General features: G+C 36.7%; 1 protein-coding gene across 10 annotated transcripts in view; it reads left to right on the top strand.

Annotated features, from left to right (window-relative positions):
• Positions 1-23,061, top strand: part of NBEA (neurobeachin) — a 686,692-nt gene that overhangs the window by 601,536 nt on the left and 62,095 nt on the right. For all 10 annotated transcript variants that reach the window (XM_073894686.1, XM_073894682.1, XM_073894681.1 and 7 more), the window contains 2 exons: positions 2,235-2,375; positions 12,162-12,281. In XM_073894686.1, coding sequence (XP_073750787.1) covers positions 2,235-2,375; positions 12,162-12,281 — 261 coding nt within the window. The remainder of the gene's footprint in view (positions 1-2,234; positions 2,376-12,161; positions 12,282-23,061) is intronic.

The raw sequence follows: 23,061 nt of genomic DNA, 5'->3' as shown, positions 1-23,061 counted from the left end.
ATATGTTTCGACCCCATAAGAAAATATGTCATCTGTGATGAAATTTTTGTTTCCCAGACATTTTCAAGCATTTTCCCTTCAGATGATTTATTGCTTCCTGATTACTAGAGCAAAATAATAGAAAAATAGTAAGTACAAACTAGATCATATACATTTTGTTATATAAAATTTGTTTCTAAATGCATTCGATAAAAATTCAAAATTGGAAATTCATTTTAAGAAGGTACCAATGGAGGCATGTACATACTTTTAATACTGTGCACCTGTTTCCTACAAAGTATTATTCTGTCAAACACTCCAAAACAATGACTTTGATGAAACTTGAGTAAAATAAAAAGAGCAAATATTTATTTTATCCCTTTTCCAGTAGTTGGGGAGAAGGCTGGAAAAGATTGGAGGAAGGGCCTTGTTCCATTTTCAAGAATGTTTTGTGTGGTCTTGCAGAACAAACAAAATCTCAGATAAGGTCAGTCCTTACAGATTGTGCAGCCATTTTATGCACGTGAAAGATCCGTTAGCCTATTCAAGAGAGGACAAAGTATTAAACATTTTAAATGCTTTGAAAGAATAGTCTTTTAATATTGAGGTAGAAAAACAGATGTCTGCACATCTAGACAAGCATAAAATATGTTGGCTATCTGAAATGAAAAACTATTCCAATTCAGTAACAGCTCACATTCATTCCACTATAGTGAGTACCCTTTTACCAAAAAAATAATGATATATTTGTTTTAAATATTATTAATATTCTATGTGACATTTAATGAAATTACATTGCCTTTTTATATCTATGTAAAAAGATTTGAGAGATGAACGGTGAAATTTAACACAGAATACAATGTAAGCCTTAGAATATTTTAAAAATATGTTTAAAACCAAAGTTCTTAAACATTTTTTAAATAAATTAAAACAAAGTTTTCAAAAATTTTAAAAAATAATTAAATTGTTTAGTCTTTGTTAAGTCATAATTAAGTTAAAGAAAAATGAGCATAGTTTACAAATAATATTAAGGATAAGAGCCCTTGCAAATAAGAGTTTTTTATGGAAATTCTAACAGACTTTTAACTGCTGACATCATTGTGTTATTTGAATTAGTCCCATGGAACCAAAAGAAAAAGCTTCCAAACAATTTATAAATGAATCTTTCTCTCTTGTGTAACATTATTTGTCCTATTGAAACACTAATTTTCTACTACTTCTCTTGTTAAAATTAAGCCCTGGGGGGAACTTCATAGTTAACTAGTAATATTAAATTTTGAATAAAGGAGTTCTATATTATACTTAGTATTCATCTTTTGTTTTCTCCATAAATATTTATATGTAATAGTATGCATCTTAAAGCAAAATAATGTAGCCACTAGGAATCATGAGCATGGACTCCGTGTCCCATAAACCAAAATCAGACAGAAACTAAAGCTAAAACAGTTTATTATTTGAAATCATAAGGACTATCTGCTAGAAATTCTTTTAATGATTAGGTGTGCTAAGAAGTTTGAGGCAATGATCCAATTAGCACATGCTTTGTCGGGGGAAAAAAAGTCTATGTATATTGTATCCTGAGCATTTTACTGTGCGCTCCACTCTAGGACTAACATCATCATTGGGAATAGGAAAGGCCTTTGTGGCCCTTATCCAATGCTTCCTAGGGACTCGGAATTGTCTGGATTATTTTCATCAGCCTTAGGTTTGTAGTTTCACTTAATAAAGAAAATGTATGCACCATCTGTATAATAACAGAAGGGAACAAGCATTCCAACAGGGTTTTCATATGGGTGATTATTATCTTTCTCACTGTGGGTGACCCTCTAGTAAGACAAGGTTTTCTCTACTATGGTTGTCACATGGTCAACTGCTTCACCTTCTCATTGGATTTCCTGTGATCAAGCTAAATTTAGTTCGTTACGGTTATTACTAAGTAGGAAGGAAAATGACATTAAAAGTGTTGGTTTTGCCTTGACAGTTTAAACTGGATCATTCCTAGTAATCCAGTGTCCTGAAACTTTTAGTAAAATCCAGGAACTTCGCATATATAAATGATGTTCCTGAGAGATTTTTAGCAAGTGTAAGGATCCATAATTAATATTAAAATCAAATGTTATAAAATGTAATACAAAATTATTTATGCTCTATGGTTAAAATGAATTAATGGTAAATACTTTCAGCATAAAGAGTTATAATATAGAATGTTTAATATAACTGTATTAAGTGAAATGCTTCTTTTCACTTCTTAACAGCCCATCGGTGCTTTGAACCCAAAAAGAGCTGTATTTTACGCAGAGCGCTATGAGACGTGGGACGATGATCAAAGCCCCCCCTACCATTATAACACGCATTACTCAACAGCAGCATCTACCTTATCCTGGCTTGTTCGAATTGTGAGTATCTTCATTAAGTTACTATACTTGTTACTTGTTTTAAACAAAGATTAGAGGCCAGTGAAATAGAAATGAGATTTCAAACTCTAGCAAAACCTGAATCCTTTTTTTAAAATGAGTTTTCTCATTTACAAAATTGGGTTAGGAAGATAGATAATTGTGAGCTTCTTAAGCCTAAACCAGTTATAAAAGGAACCAGACCCTTGGAACGCATCCGTAATGTCCACTGTTTCTTTTGTTCACTGGTGGTTGCAAGCTGGCTCTCTCCCCTGACCCTCTCAATCTTGCTTCTTGGGCAGGATACTTTAAGAACAGTTTCTAAATGTTTTGAAGGCTTCTTTCTGTTTCTTTCTCTTTCTCCTAACACATTCAAGTCTCTCTGATCTTGCAAATACAGATACACATCCATATGTACACACATATGTGTACACATACACACATACACACAAGCTTCCTTGCGCCCCAACCAACACTGCAGTTACTTTCCAGTTCTCTCCCTTCATAGTCACATGTAAGCACAGCCTCCACTAAACTGCCCATGTCCTGTGCTTCTCTCTCTGCTTTATCACCTCCCATTCAGTCTTTAGCCTGGCTGATTTAGGTTCCACACCCACCCCTTTACTGAGCTGTTTTTGCAGAAGTCACAAGTTATGGGGCTAGAACTTCCCATTTCTTACCATGATGTATCTGAAGAATTTGGCACCATTGTTCACTTTCTCCTTCTCGAAATTCTTCCCTCTCAGGGCACTTAGGTGGCTCAATAGGTTAAGTGTCTGCCTTCGGCTCAGGTCATTATCCCGGGGTCCTAGGATCGAGTCCCGCATCGGGCTCCCTGCTCAGTGGGGAGCCTGCTTCTCCCTCTCCCGCTCTCCCTGCTTGTGCGCTCTCTCTCTCTCAAATAAATAAATAAAATCTTAAAAAAAAAAGAAATTCTTCCCTCTCGTGACTCCTCAGACAATATCCTCTCTTGTTTTACTTCCTATCATCCTAACTGCCCTACCCAGTCTCATGCTCAGAATTTTTTTTTCTCAATGATTGTGTTCCCCAGGATTTTTCTGTATGCTTTATCTAGGCTAGGCCGTTCAGTGATAAGCTAATGCCTTCCAGCTTCTGTCTTCATTGCAAGCGTTTTTCTTGGGCTCCCGGCTTTTATTTCCAAGTGCCTACTGGATATTTCTACATGAACACCTCATAATACCATGTACACCATTTCCAAAAAGGAACTCCTCATCTCCCTCACAAACCTGTGGTGGTTCTTCCTGCATTTCCTATCTAAATAAATGGTGTGATCCCTCATCCAGTTACCTGATCTAGATATTTTCTCTGTTTTACCAGCCTGTTACATCCAATCAGACATCAGATCAGCTAGGTTCTTCCAACTAAGTATCTCTGCAGTCTGTCTCCTTGCTCTATTAACTCTGCCATTTCCTTAGTTTAGGTTCCCATTATTTCTCATCTAGATTATTGCAGAAGCCCTTAACAAATCTTCTTGCCTTTAGTCTTTAGTCCTGCCTTCTTCAATCCAGTCTAGTTAAGAGCAGTTACTGGAATCAGATGGTCTGAATTTTTTTTTCTACAGGCAACTGAGGAGTATTATAGAATATTAAACCAAATCTGTAAATCAATACCATCAATAATGTCTTCTCCCCTTACCAAAATATACCTTAGACCACTCTGTTTCATGAGGCTGACTGACCTCAGAAACACATTGGTAGAGTTCATGAAAATGTGTGTCCATGGGACCACATCTTATATTTTCAAAGATTTTTTTTCCTCTACCTAAATGACAGCTTTAGTTTGGAGGTCCTTCTCAAACATTCTCTCTCTTATGGGGACAAATTGAACTTAAATACAGTATGAGTATCTTTTAAGTAACTTGTAAATTGCTGATAAGTAATATGCTACAAACAATTACTGTTATTACAATAAAAGATTTGTCAGAGTTATGATTCAGTTTAACTGAACAGAGATTTCATATTTTTATAATCTTAAAGCAGTATAAGTAGTTTTAAAAAGTTTAGATTTAACTAGCCTATGAGAAAATAAACCCAAATCTTATTTAAAAAATAAACTCTGTAATTATAAACTAAAGGAAAATACATAAAACTTTATTTTTTAGACCAAAGTTACTAGTCTGATTTGTCCAAAGATATACCTTAATTACATGAACCTGGATTATTTTATAAAAATGTTTGTGAGCTAATGTTTCTTAAGAAATTTTTTTAGCTCCAGCACTTCTAAAGACTAAGAATTTCTATTTATTTTCTGTTAATTTTTGAAGCATATAAGATTTAAATAGGTGCCCGGTTACCCCTATAAACCAATCAGAACAAAGCTCTTTAGTTTATGGGTTGTAATAATTTTTTAATACTCTCCAGATGTAGGAAAATACTTCACACTCACACAGGAGTTAAAGGCTTTTCTGAATTACACACAGGTATATTGAGAACTTATAGCTTCTATCCTATAGTATCAGCCACAGGTGAAAACAAAACACAAAAACACAAAAAATTACCATTCAAGATCTCAAGGAGCTGGTGTCCTTTACAATGGACATAAAATATGTTCTTATTTGATTTGGGCTCACAAATAGGCAGACAAGAAAACAAAAAGACTAATAAATTATCTGATCACCAAATGGTGAGATCATAAAACCAAATTCTCGGTCATTACCACCACCAATGGGAAATGACTGATTAGCTGTGCATGTTATAAATGTTATAACAACAAAATTAGCAAAGGTTAAAAAAAAAAAAACCTAGAGAAATAGTGTGTCAGTAAAGTTCAAATTCTGTTTGCTGCCCAGAATTTACTCTACAGGACAAGAAAAGACATAGCCGGGATTAAGCGGCCTTTGAGATTTACTTCCTAAGCAGCACAGGTTTATTTGGCTTCATAGAGTTCACGCTCAAAGGGACTTCCAAAAATGTTACAGAAGGAAATTTTTAGAAAGCATTGAAGCCAGAGATATTCATCCTGGGAGGCCTTTTCACATCACCTTGGGTTCCATCAAGAACAATCATTGCTGTAAGTAAGCCACTGCCATGGGGAGAGTAAAACACCTCTTCTATTGGTGATTAAAAAAAAAAAAAAAAGTCCAAAATCATTTCAGAAAGAACATTATCATAAAACTGGATTATTTGAGAATTGAGAGCATATATATGATAGTATTTTAAAATACATAAATTGGTATTCAATAGTTATGTGTAATCAAATTAGTCTGAAGTCAGATTTATGATTCATTAATGGGAGTCCATAAAAATACTTGCTATTAGGGCACCTGGGTAGCTCAGTCAGTTAAGCATTTGAATCTTGGTTTTGGCTCAGGTCATGATCTTGGTGTCCTGGATTTGAGCCCCGTCTCAGGCTCCTTGCTCAGCAGGCAGTCTGCTTGAGGATTCTCTCTCCCTCTTCCACTGCCCCTCCCCCCACTTGCACATGCGCATTGCACACGCACACTCTCTCTCAAAAATAAATAAATCTGTAAAAAAAAATACTTGCTATCAACAGCTTGATTTAACTTAAGACTTTTGTATCCCTAATAAAGCGAAATACTTTCTCAAATCATAAATCATAATTCATCCTTAAGTTGATTTATTATTCCAGTGAAATGAAGTACAAATTTGAATCTGTACAAGAGTATGGCAGGAATTCTGTGCATGTTTATTCTATAAATCCCCTTTCAGTATTATCTACAACAGTACTGTACAATAGAAATATAATGCAAGCCACTTACATAATTTAAAATTTCTAGTAGCCACATTTAAGAGTAAAAAGAAACAGGTGGTATTAACTTTAATAAACATATTTGTTAACCCAGTATATTCAAACGTTATACTTCCAACACATAACCAATATAAAAAATTTTGAGGACATATTCTACTCTTTTTTGTTTCTAAGTCTTTGAAATCCAGAATGTATTTTTATATTTACAGCACATTCATTTTGAAGGAGCCATACCTCGGGTACTCCATTAGTCACATGTGGCAAGTAGCTACTGTATTGGACAGAACAGATCTATAGGATTACTTTTATGGGGACTCATTTAGCCAACACATCTTATGCCATGCTGTTATAAATATTTTACATCATAAATATTATAAATATGTTATAAATAGAAGTCTAAGAGCTTACCAAGTGTCTAACCTAATGGTCCAGGGAATTGTGATTTCCTCCCTCCCATCCCATGGAGTTTATGAAGTAGAAAATGCATTAAAATTCATGTCACTAAGAATTTGTTCATAAAAACAAAATCCAGAGTAAGTATTTGCCCTTTACCTTTCAAGTCTTTTGGACCCAGTGATTAGACTCATTATTAGTTTCAATCAATATGCATAGTATAACAATGATAATAACTGCTTTAAAATGCTAATCAACTACATACCTCATTTCTTTAAATTAAAAATATTATTTTAGACAAACTACCAGTGAAATCACTTGTCTGAATTACAAGACTCTGAAAAGACTGGTTCCTTGATAGCTGCCATTGGGCAAATGATGAATGAACTATTAGAGTGGAGTTTGGAGTTTCTTCAGATATTAACTCGTATGAAAGGCACATTTTACTTGGAATGTTTTTACTTTAAATCTTACCCTGAACATATAGCATATAACATACACACAGAAGTAATTAAATCTTACCCTCTGACCTTTACGTCCCTCAGCGACCTGTCCACCCTGTAAATTCACTATATTCCACCTAACTATTCTCATTTGTCAAACATTTAATCATAATCTTTAAGGAAGTTAAATAGGTCATTCAACAAAAGTTCATTTATCAATCAGTTATTTGGAATTTGGGACTTTTAAAAATAAAGTATGGGTTTTTTGGAAAGCCTACCCAAGAGCCTATATCTTTAAAAGTACGTATTTGTAGTTGGAAAAAATAGTAGAAACACTTTTGCAGGTATTGTAATTAAAGCCCAAAGATAATGCTCCTGAATAAAATAGTGTTGTCACGTTTATCTTGAATACTGATGCTTAAGGACAATGCAGATTTACTTAGAGGAAGGTGAGGAATTCTGTTTTTTCATTATTTTTCTGTTATTATATAAGTTTCAGGTATACAGCGTTATAATTTGACATCTGTATTCACTACAAAGTGATCGCCACCCCAAGTCTAGTTACCACGCATCACCATACAGTTGCCCTCTTCATCCACTTCACCCACTGCCCAAACCCCTTCCCCTCTGGTAACCACTAGTCTGTTCTTTGTATCTACGAATTTGTTTTGTTTTATTTTGTTTGTTTATTTGTGTGGGGTTTTTTTAGATTCCACATGAGTGAAATCATGCAATATCTGTCTTCATCTGATTTATTTTGCTTAGCATATAATACACTCAAGTTCCATCCGTACTATTACAAATGGCAAGATTTCATTCTTTTTTATAGCCAAGTAGTAGTCCTCTGTATAAATTCTCCACAAAGTCTTATCCATTCATCTATCAGTGGACACTTAAGTTGTTTCCATATCTTGGTTATTGTAAATAATGCTACAATGAACATAGGGGTACATGTATCTTTTCAAATTAGTCTTTTTGTATTCTTTGGATAAATGCCCAGAAATGGAAGAGCTGGGTTATATGGTAATTCTTTTCTTAATTTTTTGAAGAATCTCCATACAGATAAGGAATTTTTAACCAAAAGCCTGGTTTATAACAGGTATATAGGTTAATTAAAAGGACTTTTTGAAGATTCTAAAAGATACTTCTGGATTCCTTCAAAAGGAATGGGAGTAAACAAACTTCTGGAGTTCGACAATGCACAATACAAATAATGGCTCCCCCATTTCCTAGAATGTGACCCTGAATTTTCTCAGATGTAAAACAGGAATAATTATACCTACTCTGAAGGATAATCACAAGGATGGAGTTAACTGAAATAATACAGTGCTGAGCACAGAAAAGGTGCCCAGTTGTCTTTGTTCCCTTCCCTTTGATCTTTGTTATGCTTCATATCACTTCAAGATACACACCTTCTCTTTGGTAGAGTTATGTTCCAAGCACTGCCTATTCCCCACAAATGGGGTTTGTTTCAAATGAAAAGAAGGCAAAGAAGAAAAGTACAACAGAGAGGGACTTAAGAAAAGATTCTTATGATATTACTGAGCAAATATCATAGAAGACAGAAGAAAAAAGGGGTTGAGTGAAGAGAAGAGGGGCCGGGGAAGAAGGTTAGATTGCCCAGGAGGGAGTTAACTGGTCTGGAGTCACTGAAGGGCAGGAACAGTTGTTAGTGTCCTCACAGGGGATAAGGGTTGTGATAAAATTCAGTAGGACAGGTACGACTACCCAGTGCGGGCCTGCTCAGTTCGGTTTTCTAGTACTAAGACAGGGTTGGAAGATACAAAGTGACCTTAGGGTAGACGTAGTTAGGAGAAGGAGGTCTGCCATCAGCCATTCATATCGTAAGACCTAACGGGAAGCATGTAAAATCCAACAAATGCCCACATTTTAATTTCTGAAATTTCTGCTTAATATGTTTTCATTTGTACATATTCCGAACCGAAAGCTTTTCTAGTAGGATGATAAATTATCTAACATGGTAACGTACACACAGAAAATGGTTCAGTCAGCATATGTTAAGTAAAAAAATACAAAAGTTTTTTAAGTTTAATATAACAGTCCTCTCTGTTAGTCGGGCATGAGTCAAATGAAAAAAGAAAAGCCTTCCACTGTGCCTTGAAGTTAATAAGGAAGCACATGGAAAAAGGTAATCTCCACGGTAATCAGAGCTTGAAAGATCAATACTCACTTAGAAACAAATAGGTTATCAATTTCTATTCGTTCTCTACCACTGTTGCAGCTGGAGGCCTTCAGGAATAATGAGAATATATGTCAGTAATGTAGTATGTGACCTTAAAACAGTTGTTAATCAGATCTTTTTAAAAGCTACTTAAAACTGTGAAATGTGGAATTCTTCCGTATTCTCTGCTTTTGGATGCCACCAGTTTCATAAACTTCATGACCAGAAATAAAAGCAATTCTTTAATTTCAGATTTCTTTTTACTATGCCCATCAGTGCTATTTTTGGCATGTCTTTGTTAAGGTTTGAAAACCAGGAAGGATTTTATAATTTAGGTCAGGATAGAGATAGATCAGCTTTTAGTGGCTGATGATAAAAAAAAAAAAAAGTAAGGCTTTGATGTATAAATGGGGCTTCACTCACATCTGTGTAATAGGTTAAAAATCATAGAGACAAGTGCGATCCTTCTAAATTAACTTCTGCCTATGACTTGCAGAGAGAGAGAGAAAAAAAGAAACACACACACACACACACACACACACACACACACACACACACACACACACACCTGACATCGGCATCCTAGAGCAATGAAGAAGTGGATTCTGAAGTTACAACTTTTTGGTCAAATGGGTAGTTAAGAACTGACAAACACTATCTTACTCTTACCCAGCCACACCTAATCTCCCAACAGTACCTGTATGTTTAGGTGCATTCAGGAAACATTTATTAAACACTGACTATGAGCCAAGCATGGTACTTGGTGCTAAGGATACAGAAATGGATGAGACCTAAGGCAGTAAGAGTCTGGTCAGGTTGTCAGTCTGGCTTCACGTGAGCCCAGCCCAGCAATGAGGACTTGACACACTGCATAAAGCTGTAGTCATTTTTATAACTGTGTCAGGTGAGACACTTCAAGCTTTCTCAATATTATTTAATTGTATTTAATTCCTATAATTATCCCTGAGGTGTTGTCCTTCCCAATTAACATAGATGAAGGACCTGAAGCAATTACTTAACACAGCTACTTAAGGTTTTAAATAACTTGCCTAAAAGAAGTCAATGGTTTGTTCCACCAAAGTTCCAACTTACATCTGTCATATTTCATTCAGTTTGCCATTTGCTACTTCTAGAATTGTTTTTATCCCCACTTGAACTAACTACTCAGTGATAAGATATGCCGCATTAATTACCTAATGTTCATTAGTGAGCTAAAAGTCTGCAATTAACTAGTGAAGGACATCTCGTAAAATTTTTCTTCCTAACTTAATTTCGGTGACATCTATCTGTCTTTCATATCACTTAAAATCTTAAACAGCAATATGGGCTTCCTGGATGCAGAGCTGATTTTCAGGTGAATCAATAATACAGCCCTTTCTATATATTGTTATATCATTCTTCTTCCTACCTCTTTAATCATACTTTACTGTCATCTGATACTGATCATGAAAAATCAGTGGATCTATTACAAACTCATAACATGGATGACATCCAGCCACACTAAATTTCAGGAAGAAACTGAGGAAGATGAATGGTTGTAGCTGTTGCCCAACAGCTGGCCCTAATGACCAATGACAACAAGAAAAGTTCAAAGCGGCCCCATAATGTTTTATAGATATAAAAGAATTAATAGGGATTATATATTAAAGAAAAATAACTGTTCAGGAAAATGTCGTGTCGATTTCTTAGCATTATTGAACCTAGGGGTGACATGTCATTCATCCTAGACTTAAGAGAGAATTAAAACATGGAAAAAGAAATAGATATTTATCTGTGTTATACTTGTAGTTAAGTAAGAAACCCTTGGTAAGAATGAATATCATCAGAAGTGAATTTAATGACATCAGAAATAATTTCTCTCCCCCAACATAAAAAGTATACAAAAAGCATTAAAATTAAACATATTAGGACCATATGATAGTCATTCTCAGGTTTCCTGCTATGGGAACATGTACTGGGTGGCAAATAATGTGTTTCTGCGAGGTGACAGTGACAGAATACTGAAAGGACTATAGTGTATCTAGTCTCATTTGCACTTAACTTTATTTCATTTATTTCTTTGCCAAATTATACATGGAGCAACTTCTGTGTACCAGGTATTATTCTAAGTGATGGAGATAAAACAGTGAACATGATAGATGATGGAATCTGTTTCTATGGGGTTGGGGGGAGAGATAGACAAGTTACAAATCACTTACAAAACAGTGTGACAAGTGTTTCAGTGATGTATTTAGAAAATATAGGTTGTATCTGAACATACTGGAGAGCTTGGCAAATCAAGGAAAATCTTTCAGGAGAAAAGTGACATCTTGGCTGAGGCATAAAGGATAGTTCTGGCTGTGACATAAAGGATAGAAAGAACTTAGCCAAGTAAGGATGGTGAGGGGAAGGGATAAATTAGTACCAGGCAGAGGGAACATCCCCTACAAATGACAGGAAGTGAAAGCAGCATGGCATGACCTTAGAAGGTGAAGAAGGGAAGGTGACAGGTAAGTTTCCAGATCATTCGGGATCTTTTAAGACAAAGTGAGTAATTTAGACTTTCTCCAAACAGCCCTGAAGAGCTACTGAGAGATTTTAAGCAGAACTTTGCATTTTAAAGAGATCATCAGACCGTGATATGGTACAAGTACTTTAATAGACTTTCATAGGTAATCTAAGATGGCCATTCCCTACCCAATTCCACAGTGCAGTGAACAGTGCCGGAGTGGTTTTCTTATGGCGGTGTTATTATGTGTGGCCTTAGGAGAAAGAACATCTGAGTTACAAACTGATAATAATGCAAAATCATTCATCATTAAATCATAGAGCACTAGAACTCCATGATCTTATGTATCAGAAGACTAAAGCCCAAGAAGCAAAATGGCCTGCCAAGGTTGCGGGGTGACAGTGCCTCAGCAGCCCAGTCAGGCCTAGTTAGGCACTTCCTGACTCCTCACTGTTTCTACCTCAGGAGGGTTTCAAAGGAACAAGGCAGCTGCCTTCAGGAGGGTCAAATTCCTGATTCCTGATTCCTGATTCCTGATTCTTCTTTTCACTTAGGAACCTTTCACAACCTTCTTCCTCAATGCAAATGATGGAAAGTTTGACCATCCAGATCGAACCTTCTCGTCGGTTGCAAGATCTTGGAGAACTAGTCAGAGAGATACTTCTGATGTAAAGGTAGGTTCTTTTATTTGTTGATAGTAATTTAATTTCAAAATATGCTGAAATCTTGATTTATTTTATTTAATTGGATGTATAAGACAGTTTTGTTCCATGGTATGTTAAAATCATGTGGTACATCTAACCTAAAAGGAAACTAGAGGCAATAATTTTAAGCATCACAGAAAATGATTCAGAATTCATTTATATTATTCAGTTAAGGTGTTTTTGTAATTTCAAAAAATTCCTATCTAATTTAGATCAAATAATCTGGAGATGGAAAAAAAAAAAGGCCATAAATTGCCTTTCCTGCTGTTAACTCAATATTTGGCCCATTCCATAAAACACAGCAGGAACTGGATTTGACCTTAATGTGTCATATTGTTATAGCTTGCCCAGCTTTGGGTTTATGTAGCCTGGGGCAATTAATAAAGCATTAATGACAAGACCCATTTAAAATGTAGGCTTTTCTGTACAGCCTTAGCTTTTACTTGACTGTGCCTGGGGATACTATGCAACAATACACATTAGATTAAGTCAGCACACACACAATACCCAGAAACAGCCAGAGAGCAGAGTAATTTTACATTTGGTACGATTTAACTATTGTTAAATACAAATATTTGTTATTCGTTTATATGGGCTTTTGTCTCCTAAAAAAGGGTTGTATTCAAAACAATAACATACATTTGTTCTCTCATTTTTCTCAATTTTTTCTCTGATAACGAGATTTGATCAGGTTACTGCAATAGGTATATGTGTTTCTTTCTAAGGCCTCTTTCTTCAAGGCAGTTTTTCCCCCATCACTGCCACTCATATTGTTAAATATAAAAATAATATGGAATTATTCCATTTAGGGTCTTAATCCAACAAAAGGCAGTGAATTAAAGTCAAAATTATCATTTTCATATTTACGTTTGTCTATTGCAAACATTTTTAAAGGCAATTACAGTGTTACTGAAGTGTAAGAAAACTGGATGAATACAACTTTGTTTGGTTCTTTTTGAAAGCAGAAAACAAACAAAATGGATCCAAGTAGTGTGTAGCTTCTCCATGTATTTTGTTCATTACTATCAAAGTTTGCATAAATGAATATTAATTTGTGCATATAACATATTCATATTTGGAAATAAGATAATTTAACATGCATCCTTACTATACTAAATTCTTAAGGCATACACTTTTCTCCTAGCAGCCTTATAACTTCACTGAGGAATTAAACTCTAAAGTATCCATGAGCCATCAGTTAACTCCCTACCAATGAAATCAGGGAGAGAATCTGTTTCTTATTTTGTAACATTCTCAGAATTTACCCAGAAAATGAGGAGTCCAGAGGCTTCTAGAATTAGCCTAGTGTTCATAAAAAGCACTCAATAAATATTTTGTGTTTGAATTAAATATTATTATCTATATTTTAAGGCTTCCTGTTATATTTAAGGTTATTCATATCTTAATTCAGAGCAGTATCCACATTGTATCAAATTATTTCAAGTGAAAATGCCTGCTCACTCTTATCAGACATCATCACAAAAAAGAAAATGGGCTTTTCAGCTTAATTCAAAGACCTACCCTCATAGACACACACACACAGATCAAAGTTAATCATTCTAATATACATAAGTAGATATGGTGTTACACTTTACTCTCTATCCTGAGAACTTTATTGATGCTTCTCATCACCAAAAATATCTCACCAAGGTACAGGTCAGTCTCTGATGACGAATGTTTGTATCAGGCTTTTCCCTCTACAACTGCTAGGATTTCTCCCAGAGTTTTCCTGTTCTGGAACTTTCAAGAAATGCTTACATTTTGTTACCAGTTGTGTTCCTTTGGTTCCTGGGGGTCACATCATCAAGGACAAAGACCAATGTGGCTGTCGCTAACTGGAGAGGTTTTTTATTTTTTATCCTCAAGCAGCTGTGCCGAATACAAACAGGACCTATTCCCCCACCCCCGGACTTAATTAGTTCATAAGAAGCTCATTTCCCCAGCTTGACATTGCACAGATTTTTCGCATTTTCAGTTCTCTTTCATATTTTATGATAATCTCTCTTGAATATCTTTCCATGTAGACCCTTTCTTTTTCAAGGCTGCACACTGCACACATACACAATAATTTATGTAGACAATCTCCTATTTAGGGGTAGTTTGTCTTTCTCTCTGATTGTTACTATTCAACACAAGGCTGCAGTAAACACCCTTGCACAGTGATCTTGATGAACTTTGCGTATACATGTAAAGGATAATTTCTTTGGCTATCTGCATTTTTAATTTTGAAAGATATTGCCAAACCATTATTCCCAAAGATGATAATTCACTCCCTAGAGCAGTGTGTGAAGATGCCTCCTTCCCCACGCCCCACCATCACTATTATAATAAACAGTGTAATTTTTGCTAATCTGGTGAGTGAAAATTTGTTTGGGCTTGCATGTCATTAATTGTGAGTGAAGTTGAGCATTTTCATGTTTCGTATTTCAATAATTGACCCGTAAACTTACTCATATCTTTTCCCATTTTTCATTTGGATTAAATATCTTTTTCTTACTGATTTGAAAAAGATCTTGGAAATTGCATCAAATTGCATTACAAGTATGGTTTCTCAGTCTTTCTGCTTTCCTCTATTTCAAGTGTGTGTGTATGTGTGTCTGTTTGTCCAAATGTATCAATCTTTCCATGTATGGCATCAGAATTTGAGGGTTCTCATTAAGGAAATGTTAGAGAGGTTTTTTTGGTAATACTGGTAGTAACTTCAGACTTTCTAAATTCACATTTAAATACATTGATTAAAACACGATATTTTTTTCCCTCTGAAATAATACTTGATTTGGCAGGGAAGAATATGTTACCAAGAGTAATAATAGTTTTGCTGTGTGTTAAAACCTAAGCTTTTGATTTCTTATCCCTAAGAAATATCCCTGTTAAATAAAGCATTGGATATAATTTTAAGGAAATGCATTTCCATTTGTGAATAAAAGAATGTCTAGCAATATCTCCTAGCTTAGATAATCATATAAGAAATCATATAAGAAAGAACTAGAATGGAGTAGTTGGTTTCATTCTGTCTTGCTTTATTAACATCAGTCTCTTCCTGTGGTAATGCATACAAGCTGGGCAGCGATGGAGTGTTGGTGAGGTGACCTTTCAGGAGCCAGGTCCCCTGAGTTAAGTCAGACTTGTTAGTTTTTACTTTATTTTTATTTTATTTTTTATTTCTCTTCTCTAGGGTAATCTTGGTAACAACGACATTCAGCTTACTGGAGTTCTTATACTGAGATTCCTTAATGCCTTCAAAAGTTGTTATATTACTTTTGAATAGCTATGTAGATGTCAGGAAAGGTAGCTGTGACAAAATGTCATTAAGGTGACATAGTGTAAATTAATACAGTTAATGGAGGTGCTCGCCACTGACTCATTGACCCATTATGAGCTCTTGTGGAATTAACGAATGCCAGGGCATCAATCTTTTGAAAAAAAGGAAGAAAAGAGATGGCAGCTTTAAAACCTTGCAGTGAATTATATTAGAGAAGTGAAAAAGTCTGGGTTGGATTTGATTTCACTAGGAAGCCATAAAATGGTATGCTCTCTCAGCAAAATATATTAAACTGAAATGTCAGATTTGATGCAATAGGTATACAATTATGATAGTGTTAATAGTGGTCTTCTATCACTCTAAGACATACTTTCAAGTCCAATTTCTCAGCAGCTTGAACTTGTCATAAGCTTGTAAATTAGAAATTGTGTTTGAGGATATTTTCTTATTATTGAGAGAACGCGTATAACACTATTAACTGTACCATGGGGTTTTAGTATAGCTGTTAAAATAAACCAGAAATCACATTTACAGACACAAAATGCCTGTTATAATATTCATCTTGCCATTTCTTTGATAGTATTTGGTGTCTTTCCACACTGTTTTTCATTTAGGAAATCTTAAGCTACTTGGACTCTTAAAGAGAAACTGATTAACAGAAATCAATGGGAAGAGAGTAAGCAGGAGAGCTCTTATGTGAAGTAGGCAAGTTGATACCTAAAGTGCTCTGAAGGAGCACACTTACCAGTTACAAGAGTAGCATGCATGCTTTCTGAATGGTTCTCAATAGTTTTTAAACTGCTTTTTTGTCATTTATTTGATAGTCTTCAGAACAGCCCTGTGAGATAGCTATCCTTATTCTTGTTTTGTAAAGGAGATCCACGGATATTAAGTGGCCTGCCTAAATTCACAGAGTAGATAAGGAAGAAGCGAGAACTAGCACTGAGGTCTGTTTAGTTATTCATACTGCCTTTTCATTGATTGGCGTGCTGCTTTAATTCTTCTGCATAACTGTATAATCATATCCAGCCACTTGGACTAGTTTCGAATCATTGATCAATCAAGTGTTACTTTAGTCATTTATTGCTGTGCAACAAACCATCCCAAACCTTAGTGGCTTAAAAAAAAAAAACACAGCCATTTATTTCCCTAGAGTTCTGCAATCAGAGTAGGGTTCATCAGGTACAGCTTGTCTCTGATCCACCTGGAATCAACTGGGGTGGCCTGTCTGGGTCTGGGGGATTCGAAGTGACCTCACTCACTTATGTGTTGCCTCAGCAAGGATGACTAGAACTGCCAGGGCCTGGCTGGTCTTCTCTTTCTCTATAAAGTCTTCCTAAGAAAATCACACTTTCTTTCCATGGTGGCTTGCTAGCAAGAGGATTTAAAAAAAAAAAAAGAAAAAAAAAGAAAGAAAGAAAGAAAGAAGGGAACTGCAAGGCTCCTTAATGCCTAAGCTTGAAAGTCACATAGTGTTACCCCCACAGCATTCTGTTGGTCAAAACAAGTCACAGGGCCAGCCCAAGTTAAGGAAGGGGAGCAATGATCTCTACCTCCTGGTGAGCTGAGCAGCAAAGTCACATTTCAAGGGGACATGGAGGTTAGAGGGGTGTTGGTGGCCCTCTCTGGAAATAGTCTACTAAAGTCCTTTCTCTGGCCACAATTCACATTCCTCCTAGATGCAAAATACACTCAACTTGTTGGGTTTTTTTTTTCCAAAGATTTTATTTATTTGAGAGAGAGAGAATGAGAGATAGAGAGCACGAGAGGGAAGAGGGTCAGAGGGAGAAGCAGACTCCCCGCCGAGCAGGGAGCCCGATGTGGGACTCGATCCCGGGACTCCGGGATCATGACCTGAGCCGAAGGCAGCCGCTCAACCAACTGAGCCACCCAGGCGCCCTGTACTCAACTTGTTAGCCACATTATTGTATCAGGATCAAAATCTAGTATCTCATGGTCTGTATCAGGTCCAGACACAGATACGATGCAGAAATTTCTAATTTGGATACCTGGAACCTAGAAAGACAAGTTATCTGTCCTGGGTACACTCAGCCTACGGTGGTGAGGCAGAAACAGGTAAACCTCAACAGACTCTACTCCGGAGGAGGGGGTGTGGAACGTACAGAACAGCGGCTGGTTCTTGGCGATTGCCGCCAGGCGCGTGTTGCCAGTTTCCTGGACTCTGGGGAGGAGGCCCAGACAGGTCCTCTGGGACCTTGGCTTTGCCCTCTGGATCAGCTTTCTTTTCCATAACAAATAGCCCTTGTCTGTAGCCAAGTGGCTTTCTCCAAATGCTTCTTGATCATAGGAAGTTGGGGCCAAGGCATCTTTTAACCTCCTTTAAAATTCTGTGGACTTTCTGTGTATCAACTTATAGTTCATTATGAGAAAAAACTTGCACCCAAAACTCCTTTTGAGGCAGGATCCTCTCTGTTTCTGGCTATGAGTTAAGATGCTGTTTATAATGCCCTTAAGATTCCTAGAATCCCTTTGTGTAGCTGAGTGAGTCTACAAACCACCGCCTTAAATTTTACTGAGCACTTACAAAGGGGTTTATAGCCAAGCCTTTTACCTTGCAGCCACATTTGATTTGCAGCACCTTGGAATCTCTCCTTCTCTATAATAAATAAATAAATATTTATTTATTTATTAAAACAAAAAGATTCTCCCTCTCCCTCTGCCCCTCCCCCCTCTAAAAAAAAACCACACAGCAACTATATATTTGTTGACAGTTGCACAGTTGGAGTTAAAACCCAGCAAGGACGGCTCATAGCTGTGCCACATGGTGACAGCTGGAGGGGCGTGGCTGGGCCAGAGAACCCAGGGTGGCTTTCCTCACGTGTTTCGTGTCCCATCCGAGCGAGCCAGAATAGCTGGGGACCGTCCAGACACGTCTGTCTCTTTCCATGATCACTCCAGCAAGGCGGCCCCACCACTTTCTGTAGCTGTTGGCTTCTAAGCGGATAAAAACAGAGGCTGCAAGGCCTCTTAAGTCTTAGGCTTCTCTAGAAGCCCTGCCGTATCATTTTTTCACATTCTGTGCATTGAAATATGCCTGCCCATATTCAAAGGGAGAAGAAATAGAGTCCCCCACTTTAAGGAACGAATGGTAATGTGGAAATGCCAGAGAGAACAGGAGATAGGAGAGGTTGTTACAGCAATCTTTGAAAAAATTTTACAAGCTACTAATTTAAAAATTATAAGTTCTAGTTTGGTTTATACCATGCAGTTCAATCTGATTGTGCACTTAGACAAAACTAAAATCTGAAATGCAAATAGCTTTTAAAAATATATCTGCTTAGGCTAGGTAACATATAAGTTAGTCCATATATTTGATAAAAACCCTTTCATCATCTGAATTGTCTACATTTGTGTTCCTTCAAATACAAACATCCCAAGTGACCATTTTGTTACTGGTTACAGGGTATACTCTGGTACTGGGTAAACTCAGCAGCAATATTTTTGATCTGCATCAAAAAAAATTGATAGAACGAATAGCTTCTAAAAGGTATTTTGCAGGGCGCCTGGGTGGCTCAGTCGTTAAGCGTCTGCCTTCGGCTCAGGTCATGATTCCAGGGTCCTGGGATCGAGTCCCACATCGGGCTCCTTGCTCAGCGGGAAGCCTGCTTCTCCCTCTCCCACTCCCCCTACTTGTGTTCCTGCTCTCGCTGTGTCTCTCTCTGCCAAATAAATAAATAAAATCTTTAAAAAAAATAAAAATAAAAAAATAAATAAAAGGTATTTTGCATACAGCTATTAAACGCATTGTTTTACACATTATCACCATTTAATCCTCACATATCTACCCCGGTGAGTTCATAGCTATCATCATCACAATTTTGCATATGAAGAAATTGATTTTTTTTCCAAAGGGTCAAGAAACTTGCCCAAGCTGGCAAGAAGTCCAGATTTAAAATCAGATCTATTTGATTCTGGTGCACATAAAATAGCCCTTCCTGGTAGAAGAAGGGGATAATCCCCAAACCGCCTCCCTGCCCTGTCTCCCTCTTATCTTCAACTACCCACCCGCCCTAAGGACCTCTGCTTAAGCTAACACAGCTTGAAAACCGTGGCCTTCAGTATTCTTTTATCACTATTTCATGCCTGAAATGCAGGAGATGATAAACACACAGCAATAATTGATTCTTTTTTTTTTTTTTTGTATCTCACACATTTGTACTGAGCTTCTGTTATATACTAGGCACCATTGCAAGCAAGTGAGTGGTGTGAACCAGTGAGCAAAATAGACAGTGACCCCTACTGTCATAAGATTTCCAGGATAGTGCGACACGGGAGCCTAATATATAAAAAAGGAAAATTATCATTGCTGTGCAGAAAATCAAAATAGAATGAAGTCATATGGAATGACTGACTGGGTCATTGCTTCAGAAGGCAAAATAGAGAATATAAGCGCAGAGATCCTGGATTTAAAGCGATTGGTTTTGATATGGGGCTTTACGACCTATTTCTGGTGTAGTCATTAGCAAATTACTTACCTTCTCTTTGTGTTCATGTCTAGAGAATGGGAAGAATGAGAATACCTACCTCATGAAATTTTGGGGAAGACTAAGAAAATATATATAAAGCACTTACAACAGTGCCAAGACGTAGCATAAGATACAAATAATAAAAATAATAAAATAAAATAAAATGCAAAATAAAATAAAATTTTAAAAAGGATACAAATAAATTCTACCTGCTGTTTTAAGATTGAACAACCAGAGGTAACGTTTCAGCTGATTCCTTGTCTTAGAGCACAGGTACGGTAATTGTCATCTTCTTGCACATCACGGTTGAATCTCTGAGACGAAACTCTTATTTGTGAGGTTTTTCTTTTTTAAATCAGCAAATCTTTTAAATCATATAAATATGAATATAAATTATATACTAATGTCCTGTATTTATACACTAACGTTAAATTTTAAAATGCTATTTGAAACAAGATCTTTTAATCTTTTAATTTTAAAAAATTTAAACTAAAACCGAGACATAAAAATTTACACCTACTCTGCTCCTTTAGCAACTTCTCCCTAGACTGTGTGATTTTACTCTCTTCCTTCCCCTTCAGAAGATGAAAAGAAAAAACAAAAACTTCCCTAGCTCAGGACTTCGAGATTCAGACAGCTTTAGTCCCATATAGCTCTGGTCTTTTGAAGCTTTTAGGGGCCTTGCAATTAAGCTGAACTTCAGGAATTTCTTTGTATTTGCCTCTAGTATGTGTCTATTTCTGACTATTCCCTCTATTAGAAATCTGAAAGCATTTCTTCAGCCCTTCAAACGTCAGGCCTCTAACAGCTTTTTCCAGCATCTTAGTTAACACCCTAATGAGTGAGAGCACAGTTTGGTTGACCAGATGGACTGGAGCGGAGAGCACCGCCCTTGCTAAGGGATTGTCCTGAAAGCCCTAGTAATGCTACTTTTCCATATAACTGGCCTTGATTTAAGCCTTCCTGAATGTTCCTGCTGACCTCCTTACTCTTCCTCCTGCCTTTCTAGGTGACCATCAGGCCAGACCTTTCTTAGCCTCACTTTTCCCCCCTAATGGCGGCCAGCTTTTAGCCCCTTCTTATGCTAGAGAGTTTAAATTGAAATGAAGCAGGTCTTATTTCTTCCACTTCTGCAATTTGGGTACAATTTTGTCAGCAACTTTACAACCTACTCTCTCTGTATTTTAAGGTGAACTCTTTTACAGTGTTAAACCTTTTATACCTAACTAGGATAAGCAAGATAACATTTTTTAAGCTGTGAAAATTGCCCCTCAAAGGGTACAAATTTTATTTTGGGGTTCATCCTTTTTCTTTTATTTAATAAAGTCCTTCATTGGCTCCTTTCCAGTCTTGAGGCATTCTTCCAACCATTTGCATATTGCCCCAGAGGATTTCTAGTGATATTAAAGTAACTTTACCTAATATCGTCAGTAGCTTAATATTTAATGAGCACCTGCTGCATGCAAAGTATACCACCAAGAGCTCTGAGGGGTTCAACAAAATATAAACCTCACAAAATCATGCTTGAAAATCTGCTTTTGCCCAAACTGTTATTAACGTAAAATCCTAGGGCTTTGTTGCCTTTGTGAATCTAATTTAATGACATTCAGGAAAATAGTATTATAGTGGTAAGTAGGTTAATAATAACCACATAGTTTATGTGACCCTATACCACAGGAGAGAATGGAAAATAATATATTTGGAAAACACTATAAAGCACCAAGACAGGTGAAGATAAATTAAGACTCTTTAGGCTGTTTAAATAAAAAATAAATCTGTGTTGCTCTATCCTTGTGGCCGTGTCTCTCGTCTGTCCTCCAGGAATCTTAGGTAGTCTAGTTCTAGAGATGGGGCATGAACACAAACAACTGATGAAAGGCAGGGAGGGAAATCCCTGACTTATGTGAGTCTATGACATATAAATCACCCTCCACAAAGAGTGACTGCATGAGCTTATATTCTTTCCCCTCTTTGGACCATTTAGAATGCTAATGTTGTGCTGTGTCACATAAAGAATGGGTAATGAGCAAATAGCCATATTCTTTACCTTTCTCTACATCTTTTATTAATTGTCCGTGCTTTCCCAAACCATGAGAGTAAGATCAAAAGAAAATTACAAGTTTTCTCTTAATGCATTGAAATAATAAGTTAGTAATTATTGTCTTGGTCAGCTCAGGCAGCCATATTTTACCATAAATTTACGGAGCTTATAAGCAACAGAAATTTATTTCCCACAGTTGTAGAGGCTGGAGGTCCAAAACTAAGGTGCCCACACGGTCAGGTTCAGTGTCTAGTGAGCGTCTGCTTCCTGGTTCACAGATGGCCACTGTCTTGCTGTATCTCACGTGGAGGGAGAAGAAGCAGGCTTCCTCAGGGCTCCTATAAGGACACTAATTCCATTCGTGATGGCTCCACCCTCATGACCTCATCTAATTCTAATTACCTTCCAAAGATCCCACCTCCTAATCCCATCATAGAGGATAGAGTTTCAACATTTGAATTTTAGAGGAACAGAAACGTCAGATCATAACAATTATGCACTTCTGATTGCGTACAAATCAATGAGAATAGCAATGATGCTTCACTTTGACCTTCTAATCAGTGATCACACACCTTTGCCAAATTGCTCCTTCAAAGCAATATAATATACACCACCAGGCTTACCCAGCCCAGAAATCAGCTCATTATAGTCACTGCTGATAGAATATTTCAGAAGCAGTCTTTAACTCCTGCCTTGACCACCAACTAAACTGTATCACGATTTGCAAATAAGGATGTTTGTTTACCTATTAGTGTTTCTTTCATCCCCTTCTCAATTTTCCCCTTTTGCATCCAGGTCACTGAAAATTTACAGGAGTTTATATTAATCTCACCATAATTCTCCTTTCGTACACTCTGCTGTGGCCTCGATGTCTTTTACATAGTTTGTTGTTAATGAATATCACGCAGTGTAAGCCCCCTAATTCCCTCTGTTCTTTGCACACCCATCCCCACCTCTGTC

The sequence above is a fragment of the Callorhinus ursinus genome, unplaced genomic scaffold (genome assembly GCF_003265705.2).
Source record: "Callorhinus ursinus isolate GAN/ISIS: 27379988/994484 unplaced genomic scaffold, GSC_fseal_2.0 scaffold7, whole genome shotgun sequence".
Taxonomy (NCBI): domain Eukaryota; kingdom Metazoa; phylum Chordata; class Mammalia; order Carnivora; family Otariidae; genus Callorhinus; species Callorhinus ursinus.
This window is presented reverse-complemented; position numbering and strand designations above follow the sequence as displayed.